This window comes from Pelodiscus sinensis, chromosome 8 (assembly GCF_049634645.1).
Source record: "Pelodiscus sinensis isolate JC-2024 chromosome 8, ASM4963464v1, whole genome shotgun sequence".
Taxonomy (NCBI): Eukaryota; Metazoa; Chordata; order Testudines; family Trionychidae; genus Pelodiscus; species Pelodiscus sinensis.
The window spans coordinates 30,681,554-30,693,822 of NC_134718.1; the positions used below are offsets into that span (position 1 = coordinate 30,681,554).

Sequence of the window (12,269 nt, forward strand, 5' to 3'; positions counted from 1 at the left end):
AATGCCGGTGAACAGTGCCAGATTGATAGGCATGAAAACTGAAGCCCTCTTTTCCACACAACTGGTACAGTGCAGGAAGTGGAAATACAAGCTTCTGCTGTGCCCCGTTGGGTAATGTGGTCTCTAGAAGTCTCTGTAGAGATTTCCAATAAAGCTGCCAATTCATTTCAGCTGTGGTGGCTTTGGTAAAGTGGGCAACTGAACCTGTAACACTCATTTGCTCTCTTGTTTGATAAAGAACACACATAAAACAACCTACTCTGGATGCAAAGTGTCATTTTATTTTTAAACTCATTTTAAAAATAAGGAAACAAATCAAGCAAGATAATTAGCTCGTTTTCATACTATGGGTGAATCTTGATTGTGGCTTCTAGGCACAACAGGAATACAAGTAATAAATAATATAAACATTCTAAGCATGGTTCTTTTGCACGGGGAGCACTGACTGTGGCAGGGCTGGCCTTACCATGAGGCGAACTGAGGTGGCCGCCTCAGATGCCAGACTGTGGGGGGGCACCACTAGGATCCAGAGTGTAGAAAATTGTGTCTGCTGCTGGTGCATATGTATTCTCTCTGCTCTAGATGCACAGAGACGGTGGAGTGCCATGAGAGGAGTAGAACAGCAAGAAGGCAGAATTGAGACCATTCTAAGTTTTGGCCCTAGCGAGGGGACATGGGGGCATCATTTGAGCTCCCCGCCACCTCAGGTGCCAAAATGTTGTGGGCCTTCCTGGCTCTCACACAGAAAGGCAATGTGACACGAGAACTTCAACTCTTCTCTCCAAGTCATAAATGACTCCTCTCACGCTCGATGTCCAAAATGGCCTATTCTTCCCCTAAACCTGACCCCTTTTATTTGTTTCCACCTTCTTCCCTCAGCCTCCTTTCTCTGGCAGATCAAAGGTGGACATGCTATGAAGGGGCAGGCCAGTTGCTTTCTTCTTACCGTGCCTGGAGGTCTTGAAGTTGACTGGATGAAAACCTCCAGTCAGAGCAGCTGAGGAGTCGGTGATGTCAGTATCGAAATCCCGGCAGCTGCGTCGGTACACAACCACTCCAACAGCCATTAGGATGACGATGAGAACAAAGATGGCCACAACTAGGCCAGCATACAGGGCCACATCCCCTGTGCTTTCCAACACTAGGAGAGATAAATGAGAAAAGGAAACCTGAGGAAAAGGGGGCTTTGCACAATCTGCTGTCAGACCTGGACCACCCACAGCCGGATCCCTGCTTAATCAACCCACTGTCTTTATGCAGAAGATACTACTAATTCTAGGATTAAGCTTTTAGGAAATGCTAGGTGGGGAAGGCTAGGGTGGCCCAACAAGGTAACAGATGGGCTCAAAGTGTAGTCCAATAATGAGAACTACACAATGGATATATCTATCTGTATGCCCCAAATCAGAAGTCACTGTTTGTGTGTATATATAGACACAGACACACCCACCCACACCCAGTATGACTCTTGATCTTTGGGCTCCCCTGGTCCAGGGAAAAGGAAGAAATCTGCCTTGAAAGATGATATGCATGCACATGGAAGAGATAAAAATGAGCTAATAGGATAGCACATGGAGAGATGCCATACAACCACTGGGCATTCTTCCATCTGCTCCCACCTCAAACTCGTAGATGTGTTTCCTTCCTCAGAGAAGGAAAGTACCAGCTGTTACGGAATGGCTGCTCTGGTGATTTGATCAGCTGCTGTGGCCTGCATGGACACCTAAGCCAATCTATGTCATTCTAGCCTGGGAATGTAGATTGTTAGACTTGAGGAAGCTTGAACCAGGCCCATGAATCTCTGTTCCTGTCACTGACTCCCTTCCTTTCATGCTTCAGTAACAAATTAACCCTTGTTTTACCCAAGGGATTTAGTCCCTTGATTTCAAATGAGCTCAGATTACATTCCTTTGCCAAGGGAAGGAATTCCAACTCTACAAGGATCCTGCAGCATCAGTGTCTTGTCTCCAGCATATTTTAGTGTCAAAGACAGAATCTGCATCCACCCTTGACTCGTGTCGAGTGCTTTAAATAAGGCCATATTAGAGAATCAGATGCTGCGGTCTCTGAGACATACACCCACGTCTGTTTTGAACATTGCCTCAAGGAAAATTACTCCAGATACATTAAACAGATTGGCCTGAACACTCATGCTCTCTGTCTTACCCCTCTTCTCTCTTTTCCTTTCCTGTTTCCAGGTGCTCTTTGATTGTTTTGCTTAGTTTCATGGTTTCTAACCTGTACAGAGTCTGGTATGGATCAGAACCAAGGCCAGTTTGTTAGGGTTGTTTCTATTCCTGGGGTATATTTGTGTGGGCGTGGGTAGGTTGTCCTCTGGGGTATTCCTTCTGCAGCAAGATCACAGAAATATTCCAGTTTGATAGAAGGGGAATAGCTAGGAGCTTCTACTCACAGAAAACCTGAAAGACCTAAAGTGTTTTCAGTGCTACCTTTTGTAGAAGGGGGATGATTCCACAGAGATTGTCAAGGGAGATATGACAACATCCAACATTAACTACAATTGAAATGATCTGCACCTGTCTCCCAGAGATAAAGACAAGTATTTCAGAGCTATAGCACAGGCCAGTATTCTTCTAATTTCTGGGAAGAATCCAATTTTTAAAGAGCTCATCTTTACTAGTGTTAAATTCACTGGCTACAAAAAATGTTGATCAGTGTTATATGTTCTGCACCTTTAGAAGGTAGTGCTGTCAACTCCTGTGATTTCATCAGGAGTCTCATTATACTTGGTTTCCTTAAAGCCCCAACTCCTGGAGTCAAGGATGGGTCCAGCCTTCATTTTTAAAGAAAAGGGAAGTTTCTAACCCTTGTGTCTGTGGAAAAAGCATCAAAATGTGACCCTCATGCACCCTAAAGACTCAGAAAGAAAATAAGAAGAATCACCAAATATATTATTTTTTCACAATCTCTTAATTTTAAAGTCAATATGATTTTTGGTGAGTCTGACTCAATTTTTGAATATTTGAAGTTGGCAAAACGGAGAAGAACCACACACTATCAAACCTTACAATGTTGATATGAGTGGGGATATAGAGGCACAAGAAGGAAGTAAATCAACAGCCACATTAGCTTCCATTCTAGTGAAATCCCAGAAGAGAAACCCCATTGGTAAAATGGAAAATGACAAAGATGGCAAGGAAAGAAGTCTACCGTGTTGTTGTCATGTTGGCCCCAGGATATGAGACAAACAAGGTAGGTGAGAGAATCTTTTATTGGACCAGTTTCTGCTGGTGGATGGCAAAGCTTTTGAGCTCCACAGAGCTCTTCTTCAGGAAAGAAGTGTTATTTCCTAAGTTGTCACAGGTGCATTAACAACAACAGGACTAGAAACGAACTACTGGCACTGGTTTTAATTGGCAGGGAGTGGGTGGGTGGGTGTGTGTGTGTGTGTGAATCTAGGCATTTGTTCCGAAGCAAAAAAAACAAACAATTTTTAAAAAAAAAAATCACACTTTTTATATGGACACATATGTGTACATGTATCTATTCATATATATATACATTCACACACAAAGACAAGCAGACAAATTCAATTTTCATTCATTTTGGAATAACTTCATGGACTTTGGTTAATTTGGGTGTATTCTGTTGTAACTAACCATAAAACTTAGCCCATGCACATAGAGAAATGGACGGGTGAAATACAAGTTAAATTTAGGTGTTTCAAGTTTGATGGAGCAACTGATCCTTTAACATCTGCTAACATCTGTGGTGTAATGCAGCTGCTTTGTAGTTCCAGCCTGATACCAAGGAGCGCTCAGAGGTGCCAAGAAACAAATCAATGTATCACAATGAAATAAAGTGGCCATGAAATGAGGACTTACAGTGATTTTTGGGTTCGCTTAGAACTCTTTTATCTGTTAGGAAAAACAAAGTTAAAAACAAAGGGTGAAAATGTTGATGGTGATGATGCTAATGGAAGGAAACAAACAACAATCAGCCCCAGCATGCCAAGAAGGATCCCACGAGAGATAAAACCCCACAAATGGTTTAGAGAGAACAAGGAGCCTTGTGAAGCCATGCGGAAGCCTTGCTCAGGTGGTAGTTTTAAGAAAGCAGGCATGTAATCACTCAGTCAGGACTTGCTGCCCATCTAAAGGAGCCTACACTGCTCAACCAGAATGATGAATTTTGATCTACATTTCCAATAGGCTGTAGGAGCCTGACAGCACATTGACCCCTTGCCCCTAAATCCTTTCCTTCAGTGGGGTGAGTGGGGAGACAGCTTCCCAAGCCCTTCAACCCACTGCTCACCTGAGGGTGTAGGGGAGCAGAACTTGGTCCCTGGTCTGACTTCATGAAATTCACTTGCCTCCCAGGGGGTTCAACAGACTAAAAGCCCCAGGCACTTCAGGCCCCAGTGATGAAGCAGTGGCAAGTTCTCAAAGGCCAGCCTCTGCCTCTTTTAGGTGTGGTGGAGAGTATGAGGGGTGCCCTAGGCTCAGCCCAGACCCAAGAAAGCCACACTGAATTTCAGAGCTATTTTAATGAGTCCAGTATCCCAGGGAGAACCATTCATTCTGTTAAAACCAGTGATGCCCTTCCTGTGATTCTTCTTTTAGGGGGCACTCCCATGTCATGGACTGAGAGATGACAGTGGCCATTCTCTGTCCATCTCCCCATTTACCATTCTTCAGCCCAGTTATGCCACCTCTCCTCCTCTCTCCATTCCTCTTCTCCTCTCACTGCTCTCTCTCTCATCCACTTCCTCCCTCCTTGTTCACTTTCTACTCTAACTCTTCTGCTTGATTTTGGGGTGGTTTTTTACCCCCAACGTACACACTCTTCTCACTCATCACATGGCTACATGCTCCTGACAGGGTGGAGGAGCCTCCACGTGATCACTCAGGGCTGCACTGGTGCCACGTGTATAGAAGTACGCACAGAAGAGAGACACTTTGCTGCCAGGCTGCCGTCTGAGCCTGTACACGTGAGCTTGTCTCATGGAATCTGCATTAGGGACCACCAAAGGAGCACGTGGGAGGGGGGAGCAACTTGCAGGACATTTGCAATGGGGAGGATATGGGTTCTTAAAACCTCTTCCTCCACCCCCCCATCCTTGCTTGGCTTCTCTCCTTCCCTCCTCTGCCATAATTGGGCTTATGCCTACCCCCACCCCAGACTAGAAATCAATGACTGAAACAAAATCATTGTCCTTTTACATGTTAGGCTTTTTCAAAATTGTCCTCTGTCTTGTTTGCTGATTATCAAAGCTATTTGCCTTACGTAACAATAGCTCTCTCCCTCCTGGCCCAGCCTCCCATTTAATTCCAGCTTGGACTGAAGCCTTGAGACACAAGATGAGACAAGAGAGTAGTTTCAGCAACTGCAGAGCGCCATGGCCAGAAAAGGAGGAAGGGCTCTTACTCAGACACATGGCTGGCAAACAATCACAGAGATTCACATGGGAACCTACCAAATACTTTCCCTTCACGTTTTGACTGTCTAAGTTGGATCAAGGATGGAAGCCACTTTCTAAGGTCACGCCTTTGCTTTTGGTCTAAGTCCTGAGCATCGGCTCAATGATTTGTAGCCATGGATATAAAATAGCCCTCCCCACTCCTTTCCACACCCTGCAGACTTGCTCCTCAATACTCGGCTATTTCCTTTTTCTCTGCGAGGCGCTTTCTGCCTGCTAAGTGTTAACAGCCAGCACCAAGTTGGCACCACACGTAGCTTGATTCTGCCTGCAAGCTGGACCCGACCTCTGCTGTCATGATGCCTTAATTTTCCCAACCATGAGCTTCTCCCAGGCCCAGAGGGCACTAGCTTGCAAGATGCTTCTTTGAAACCACTTCTGTGGTTCAATCCCCCCCCCTTCCCCTTCCCTTTGCTCACTGCCAACACAGATCGACATGGTGAGTTTATTTAAGATGACATGAAGGCAGTCATACAGGGGGGCCTGGGTTATGATGTGCTCCTAACTCATTCTTGAAAGCAGATTACAGCACGGGGGGCATTCCGGGTTATGCTAAGCACACAAGCTGCAGGGCAGCAGGGCAGATACTGCTGTAGAACAAGCAGGTGGCAGCAATGGTACTATTCCTGGCTGGTAAGCAGGCTAAGGAGGACACTTTTTAATACTCTCTAAAGCGTGTTTTTCTTGTAGCACCTCCCCCCCTCCCATTTGTAGCTGGGATTGTTTGTAGCTGCTGGTCAGAAGTGATACTAAGGAATGAGGGGAGTCCAAGGAATTCCAAATTCAGGTAAAAGATTGTCTCATGAAGCGTGTCAGACTCATTGCCACACAGACCTAGAACAGGCTTGGTATTTCAGAATACTCATTTGATCTATTTAGATCCCAAATAGGGTATGGTAAATATCCAAGCCCTCCTCCACTCCACCTCAATTCTAGAGGAGACGGTTTAATTCAGAGGCATTTTAAAGACTTCTGGTTTTTGGCTTCATGCCAGGCCCTGGGACACAGACTGATAACAACTGATGAAGAAAAAAAACAGAACGATGATTAATCCCTATTCTCGCTAGGGATTTAGGTCAGGAATGAAATGAGTTTGTTGGGTCTTATCCACTATTGTGACACAAATATTGCAGAGAGCCTGATCCAGCATGGCACTGAGCATGTGCAGCACTAATGCACTCTGAAGAAAGCTGTGGGCGCTCAGCACCCTCCACTGCGTGGGCCTGGATCAGCATGGGGAGTGGCTGGCCACTTCTGCTAGAGGCAGGGTCAGGATGGGAACACCCGGGAACTCAGCCACGACGTGGCATACCAGTGAAGGACAGGGATCAGAGGGGAAATAAGCTTCCACTGCTGCTAAATGGTCCCCTTTTCTGTGGTCTTAAATGAAATGTTTCTCTTATGGGAAGTCAAGCTGCATATTCAACCTTCCCGGGCTGGGGGTGACAGGCAAGCACTGAGTCTGCTCAGAGAGACCCGTGTCTAAACACTGCTACCTCAAGAGGAGGGGTGTGGGTGCGCAGAGCAGAAAAACACACAGAGGAGCCATCTGGGAAATATAGGACTAAAGCAATCCCAGAAAGGGCGTATTTAAAACAAGTGGTTGGCCCTCTGTTCCCCTCCCTTCCTCCCTCCTACCACAGCTTCCTTTCCTCTGGCAACACACATGGAGCACTCGTACTTTTTTAAGGTTAATGGACTCTGTAGTGATGGAAATTGATGCCTTGTGTTTACATGCGTGGGCCAGGAAGCTGCGGGCCACATTCACCCTCTGTAGTGCAGCCAGTCACCTCCACCCTGCCGTAGCAAGGTGATGACAAACATTTTACTTTCTTTTAGCAACTCCTTCCTAAGTCCTTCCACAGCAGGGAGCACACTGCCAAGTGTGCTGAATGATAATGTGCACCATGAGGGTTAGGAGGCCTGAGCTAAAACCTAGTGCACTCATTAGATTTGAAGCCAGGTGCCACAAGTAAAAGGCTGGTGCTTCAGCCAATGGCCCTTGCAGTCCACTTGCCATCAATGTTTTGGAGCTGGATTGGATTGCCCACCCTAACAATGTCTAACCTTCAGGTTTGCAAGTAGTCTAGTGAGGCTCTGATTGGGCTAGAAAGGGCTGTATCAGAATTCTATGCTAGCACTGGCAACAAGAGGGAGTCCAGTAATGGGGCTTAAGAAAATATCCCACATCCATTTTGCTGTCACCACCTCTCCTTGGCTGTGTGCTGTGCAGCACTGCAATCAGAATCCATTCCAGCTGGGCTTGGATATCCAGTCTGGAATTTACCAGTGGTTGTCCAATGTGAAAAGCGTATGGAGTTGGCGATACGGTCAGACAGGCAGAGAGCAACTCTGGTCTATTATTCACTTGCAGTAAGAGGAGCTCTGAAGTGGGTTTGGGTTTCTGGGGCCACCTGGAATGAGCTCTGGGAGCAGTTGAGATGAACTTGAACTGAATACTGTATCTACCCACAGCAGGAGACCAAGTATAGCGCCTGCTGCCAAGACAAAGGCAGAACATACCCTTCAGCTTGCAATGTCTTCCACATTCCTATAAACCTTTTTAGCCTACATTTTCCCCTGGCTGTCTCTTTCCTCCTTCTCCCTCCCTCCCATGCTGTCCCCGACTGGCTCGCTCACTCACTTTGCATGCACAGCCCATCAGTGCAGTTTTTGGAGTCCAGTAATACTCCGCTGCAGTCCTTGCCTCCATTTTTCGGAGAAGGGGCAGTGCATTCCCGGCTCCTCCAATGAGTGCACTCCGTGCTGCAGGCCGACCACTTGCTCCACTCTGTCCAGGCTCCATCTACTGTGTTCCAGGAAAACACAACCACACACACAGACACAAAGAGAAGACAACTGATTAAAGGCTAGGAGGAAGGGCAGAGAAATTTGAATCAGAAGGCACTTGGCTTCTCTAATCCCAACAGATAATAATCAAAAGAAACCTTAGGATGAGGCAGCTGCTGCACAATCACCAAACTGGGAGGTGAAGTCATTACAAAACGTAGCTCTGAATTGGCTTAGCAGCTCAAACAGCTGAGAACTGGAAGGCCGTCTCACTAGTGGTTTGTTCTCTAGATGATAGGGCAGGCAAAGTAAGGACTTTGTCAGGCCATTTGGGGGAAGAGGGACGGCTCCACCAGCCTAGGTTCTGCAGGGGGTCTTTATGGTAGTCTATTGCATGGCAAGCCCAGTCCAGCAGTGTCCCGGGGAATGTAAGGGGCATGGCTGCTTTCACATCTACAACCTAGAGTTTCACAGCCCATAATGAGAGTTTTCAACAGGACAAAAGTCACTTTGCACTAGTTGGAAGGAGGCTGCTCTGAGATTCATACTCCGTGACTTCTTACAGATCCCCCTCCAGAATACATGCCATCCCCACAAGTCCCTGGGCAGTGCTAGATATTGCTGAACTGGACAATCCGAAGAGGCGAGCACATAGCCATGATTCCTGGCGGCCTCGGGTTCTCAAATAAATTGCCCTTACCTGGGCACATCGTGGTACAAGCGATTTTCTGGAAGGGCTGCCCCTCACAGAAGGAGCCGCCGTTGAGAGGTGCTGGGTTGGTGCAGGTCCGGGTGCGCTTCTGCCAGCCACGGCCACAGCGATTGTTGCATTGAGACCATTCTGACCAGGTGGACCAGCCACCGTTCACTGTGTATAGAGAAATTAAATAGTACCAAAAACACTACTTAAAAACCCTGAGCCTTGGACTGACACTCAGACTCATGTCTCAGCACCACTCCAGTCACGTTCATCCTTTCCTTTCCTGGCAGTCACTACAGCCAATAGGGAAAGTGGTTGGTGGAGTGAACGCTGCGGTTTCCTGGACTCGACGGGAGTGGTCACTAAAGAAGCTGAGGATGGTACCTAGTCTTTTCCAGCTCCCTAGACTGATCCACATCAACCAATTACTGGGTTCCTTTAATCCTACATACCCCATTCCCAACGCTCTCCAACAAATAAACACGCACCTTCTACCACATAAACAGGCATCTTCTATGTGAGTGCCTCCCAACTCTGGCTGATTAAAAAAGGCTGAACATTTTTTAAGTGTTCCTGGTTTCTCACCATGCTGGAGCTGCACTGATTTACCGCAGCTCTACAGGAGTTGTAACTTCACAAATGTTTTTGACTCCAAGAGCTTTTTAGTGGGTCAGAGCAGAAAATGGTCACTACTTTGTTTTAGAAATGAAATAGATACAGATGTGTGGGGTTTGGTTCAACTTTTATCCTTTCCTTTTGATTCAAGCTCAAAACAAATTCAGCCAAATCCAGCATTTCATCTGGTTTCCCTGTAAAACTTGCCTGGATTTGCTCTACATCTAAAGTTGTGTGTGTGGTAGCTCGCAACTCTGGTACTTCTAAGGATGCAGCTACAGATAGTCACAATACTTTTCCCTGAGCTTGTGGACACACACAATGGCTAATTCCTGCTTCCTAAGAACAAAGAATCAGTACCATAGACGATGACGGTTGCTGTGGTGCTCCGGCGCTTAGCCACAATGTTCTTGGCCACACAGGTATAGTTGGCGGTGTCTGAAAGCCTGGCCTGCTTGATTATGAGGTTATGATCTATAGTAATCAGGAAGTTGGTGTCTTGGGTGGTATCAATTACATCTTCGTTCCTCAGCCACTCCACCTAGGCAGAAAAAAAGGAAAGAAAGGAGGGAAGGAAAGGCAGAGAGGAATAAAAGAGAGGAAAGGATGGGGAAAGTTAGTGAAAGAAAACAGAGGAAGGAAGGGGAAAAAAGAGAAAGAGAACCAGAGGCAATTAGGTCTCACTAGGAGAAAGCAAGGTTACAGAGATAAAATCCAGCATGCATTGTCATTTCCAGAAGCCTCCTTGCCAAATCTCTAAGAACACCACCCAAAATCCACCACTGTCCATCGAGGAAAAGAAATGGTCCATGGCTAGGTGAATGAGGGGGAGCCATGATGCTCATGGCCCAGGATGAGAGATGGGGAAGGTGTGCAAACACGTGGCCAAAGGGGCAGGAAGCATGCTGGCTCTTTCCTGAGCTAGGTGTTGTAGCACACAATGAATGCTGATCAGCACATGCAGGGCTGAATGGATAATTAACATGGGATGTGGCTAATGGGAGTGTGGGCAAGGACTAGGAAAGAAATCCAAATGCCACATGGTCTCCACCACAATGCTGGCTTACAAACAGTGTAAGCAAGGTGTAAACCAAATCAGGGCCCAGTTGCTTTAAATACACAGGAAGAACCTTGCAGTGGGGTGGGAAGGAAAACAGCAAAGGAGAAGGCATCTTGATGGGCACACAGAAAGAGATGAGCAGGAATAGGATTCAAAGGAGAGGGGGATATGTACTCTGAAGTTGAAGTTAGACAAATTCAGACAGGAATATTGTTGAGAGTGAGGGTAATTAACCATTGGCCCCATTTACCAAGGGTCATGGTCAGTGATGGAGAATCCACCATTTGGACACCAAAATTGGCTGTTTGCCTAAAAGAGCTGCTCTAGGAGTTATTTTGAGAAAGTTTAATATAGAAGGTCAAACAAGATGATCACAATGGTCCCTCCTGACCTTGGAAACGATGAATCAGGGGTAGGAGTGAGCAAGGTACAACCCCAAGGCAGCGTGTCATCATGCAGCTCCTCGGTGCATTGAGACCATGGCGCACACTGTCTCTCTAATGTGTGTATGTATTTCTGCACTACTCAGTATGTTAAAGTACATGCAGGTGTGACAGAGACATTTAAAAAAAATAAAGTTTTAAAATTCCATTGCCTGGACCTTATAGGTGTCTGTAGTGGGTTGGAGATGTCCCCCACTATCAGAAGGGAGAAAGTATCCTCCGAGTATCCTCCACAACCTAGCCCCGCCCCCTCACCTGACAGGAAGCTAAGGGGCGTGGCTAGGACTATAAGAACTCTGCCTGGGAGCTCAGTCGGGGCCCAGCCTCTGAGGGAGACAGAGGCCTGCCCAGAGCTCCTGGCTGATGAGGCTGAAACCTGGCCTGGGCCTCTCACAGCCGCCTTCCATAAGGCCGGCAAAGGCTGCTCTGCTGGGATGACACCACCCTCGACTCCCTGACCGACCTGCTGGAGACACGGGTACCCGCGAAGGGGGAGACCAGGAGTGGCCCAGGGGGTAGCACGGGCTGATTGCAGCCCTAGGCCAGCACTTTGCGGGCTGGAGCCCCTGCTGAGCCAGTAGCAGCTGCACTGCTGCATCCAGGGCCGGGGCACAGTGGCGTGGGTGGGCCTGCGCCCCCTGCCATCCACCTACGGGGTGGCGGTCTCCCCCTTGCCACTGCTGCAGGTGAGCTACCTGCCCAGCTCCTGAATCAGGAGCTTCCTCAAACCTGTGTGTTTGGTGCCCCGCCCGGCCCCAGAGCCAGGGCTTATGTAGTGTGGGTGGTTACCGCCTGGCCTCCTGAAGGGGCAGGACTAGGACTGCTGCCCTGCCCTGCCCGGCGCTGTGAGCTGAGAGACTTGAGTCTCTATTGAACTTCTTCCCCTATGGCTCGGACCTGAAGCAAGGCCGGGCACATGAACTATTGACCACCTTCTACCTGTCCAGGCCAAGGCCTGACAGTGGGACTAGAGACTTGGGGGACAATTGACAGGGGCTGCGCAGTGGGACAGGCATACCGCCCACTGACCCGGAGGCAGAGGAACCCCTCCGGGAGGCCTACAAGCCTACAACCAACCCCCAGAAGGGGGGAACTCAGAGACTGTAGTGGGCACTGCTGGAGGGCAGTGTCCCGAAAAGGACCCCGTGACCAGCCGTCCGAGCTAATTCCCAGGACCAACGGCTGGTGGCGCTTTGGCAGCGAGCGTACCCCTTTACAGTG

The 12,269-nt window shown here is 47.8% G+C and overlaps 1 protein-coding gene across 4 annotated transcripts in view; it reads right to left on the reverse strand.

The window, feature by feature from the left end:
* UNC5B (unc-5 netrin receptor B) overlaps nt 1–12,269 on the reverse strand; it is a 166,624-nt gene that overhangs the window by 20,691 nt on the left and 133,664 nt on the right. The window contains exons 5-10 of one of the 4 annotated variants that reach the window (XM_075934963.1): nt 9,906–10,086; nt 8,931–9,098; nt 8,085–8,249; nt 5,438–5,521; nt 3,846–3,878; nt 947–1,141 (exon numbers count right to left, since the gene is read on the reverse strand). In XM_075934963.1, coding sequence (XP_075791078.1) covers nt 947–1,141; nt 3,846–3,878; nt 5,438–5,521; nt 8,085–8,249; nt 8,931–9,098; nt 9,906–10,086 — 826 coding nt within the window. The remainder of the gene's footprint in view (nt 1–946; nt 1,142–3,845; nt 3,879–5,437; nt 5,522–8,084; nt 8,250–8,930; nt 9,099–9,905; nt 10,087–12,269) is intronic. The other 3 variants (XM_006121488.4, XM_006121487.4, XM_006121490.4) reach the window with 3 other exon arrangements.